This window comes from Tupaia chinensis, unplaced genomic scaffold (genome assembly GCF_000334495.1).
Source record: "Tupaia chinensis unplaced genomic scaffold, TupChi_1.0 Scaffold000374_1, whole genome shotgun sequence".
Classification (NCBI taxonomy): Eukaryota; Metazoa; Chordata; class Mammalia; order Scandentia; family Tupaiidae; genus Tupaia; species Tupaia belangeri.
The window spans coordinates 1,328,692-1,330,433 of record NW_006159872.1 but is presented as its reverse complement, the minus strand read 5'-3'; the positions used below and the strand labels follow the sequence as shown (position 1 = coordinate 1,330,433).

Here is a 1,742-nt window from a genome sequence, read left to right as displayed (position 1 = left end):
ACAGGGGGGTGTACAGGGAGATCTCCAGACGCAAACCAGAAATTGCCCACTGGGTCGGCCTCGCAGAGCCTCAGGTTAATGCTGCACCAACATCTGACCTGATAGATCAGCTCCCTGCCCTGATTTTTCCAGAATGTTCCATCATCATGCTGAAAAGCTCCCTGCTTTGAACCTCCATCTTTCTCTCCTGCTGGAACTCTCAGAGTTGAGTGAACACAATTTTCTGTCCCCAGTAGAATTTCCCATTAGAGAATATAAAGTCCCAGATCCCTGTAATTACGTTAACAACAATAATAACGCCTCCTTTTACACGTTCTTCCTCGGCCCTCCCCCCTCCCACCTTTTCAGCATTTATCAGCTCAGTGCATCCTGGCAGGCAGAGGCAATCAGCAGGAGGGTTCGGGAGCTAGCAGAGACTTGTAGGTCTGAGCTGATCACAGCCAGAGTACTTTCCCGTCCCCACCCGCTGCTTCCCTGCTGGGTTGCTGCTGCCTTAAGGAGTGCCACCCAGATTTTGTTACTTACCCTGTTTTGTTTTGCAGATGTTTTGAGCTCCAGTCAGGTTGTCCATCGAATTCTCAAAGGGAAAATCACTGGCACTTTGAACTTGGAGGTACTTGCCCGTGTTCATCCCGTTCTCTCCACTTCCTTCGGGCCTCAGTTGCAGACCGCTGGGCCTGGACACTGCTTATTTACCTGGCTTTCCCTTAGACAAAACAGGTTACCCGAGGGCTTGGGTGGACCGGCTGGAGGCACTCCGCCCCACGAGACGCCCTTTCTCTTGCAGTCACACGTCCTGAAGTTTGAAGAGTTGAAGTGACGGGGCCGCACGCGTGTTCCCTCCTTTCTGCCTCGCGCCGAGTCTGCCTGCTCTCCCCTCTTGTACTCTTTTCACCCTTAGTGCCTTGGAGGTGCAGAAAGCCAGGCAATGCCCAGGATTGCCTTGATTTCCATTTTGGCTTTCCCCCCAGCTCACCTCTCAGAAGAGAATGAAGTCTCCTTCTTCCCATCTTCAGTTCCTAACCTTGGCCTGAACATTTGAGCCAAACACAGGAAGCTGCTGTTTGGTTGTCTTGGTCGGGGCCTGAGACAGCCAGTGTTTGCACCCCAGGGGATATGAGCTTCCCTAACAGACTGTGGAAGATGGAGTGACCTCCTGTCTAGTTTCCCTGGTGTTTCATATACAATCAGGTGGAGGGTGTCTAACCAAGGAGCTGTCACTGTGGCAAATAAATGGCATGTTTCCTGAGTTTGGACTCATTGTCACTTCTAGTCACCCCTGATCTGCCCTCGAAAGCCACTGCAGTGAGGCTGAGAAGCTGGTGTGGACAGGCGTGCTCACTCAGCTCCAGCTGTGGGCTCTGGGCCATGCACACCCCCCCTGCGGTATAGACATACTCTCCAAGTGTAAGACAAGAGTCTCATTTCTCTGGACTTACCACGTGGCCCTCTCTTTAATACTTTGTAGCTTTGCTACTTACTACCCTAAACCTAAGGCCATAAAAGAGTGTTGAGGGGCCAGCAGATGGCATCATGGTTACATCGCTGGACTCCCCCACGGGCCACCTAGGTTTGAGTCCTGGACCCAGTGGCTTAAAACTCAAGCTGGGCACGTGTGCATGTGTGCCCAAGATCCCAGAAGAATGGAGGAGGGATCGCAGCATGGCCATTCCCTCTGGGGGTGGGGGGTGATTTCTCACTTTCCCTCTTTGGCAAGAACACGATGCCCTATGGCAAAAATC

The 1,742-nt window shown here is 52.4% G+C and overlaps 1 protein-coding gene across 1 annotated transcript in view; it reads left to right on the top strand.

The window, feature by feature from the left end:
* Nucleotides 1-1,241, top strand: part of TDRD10 (tudor domain containing 10) — a 46,687-nt gene extending 45,446 nt beyond the window's left edge. The window contains exons 14-15 of the mRNA XM_006153449.2: nucleotides 543-613; nucleotides 788-1,241. Of these exons, the coding sequence (XP_006153511.1) occupies nucleotides 543-613; nucleotides 788-820 (104 nt within the window). The 3' untranslated portion in view covers nucleotides 821-1,241. The remainder of the gene's footprint in view (nucleotides 1-542; nucleotides 614-787) is intronic.
* Nucleotides 1,242-1,742: the final 501 nt, after the last annotated feature.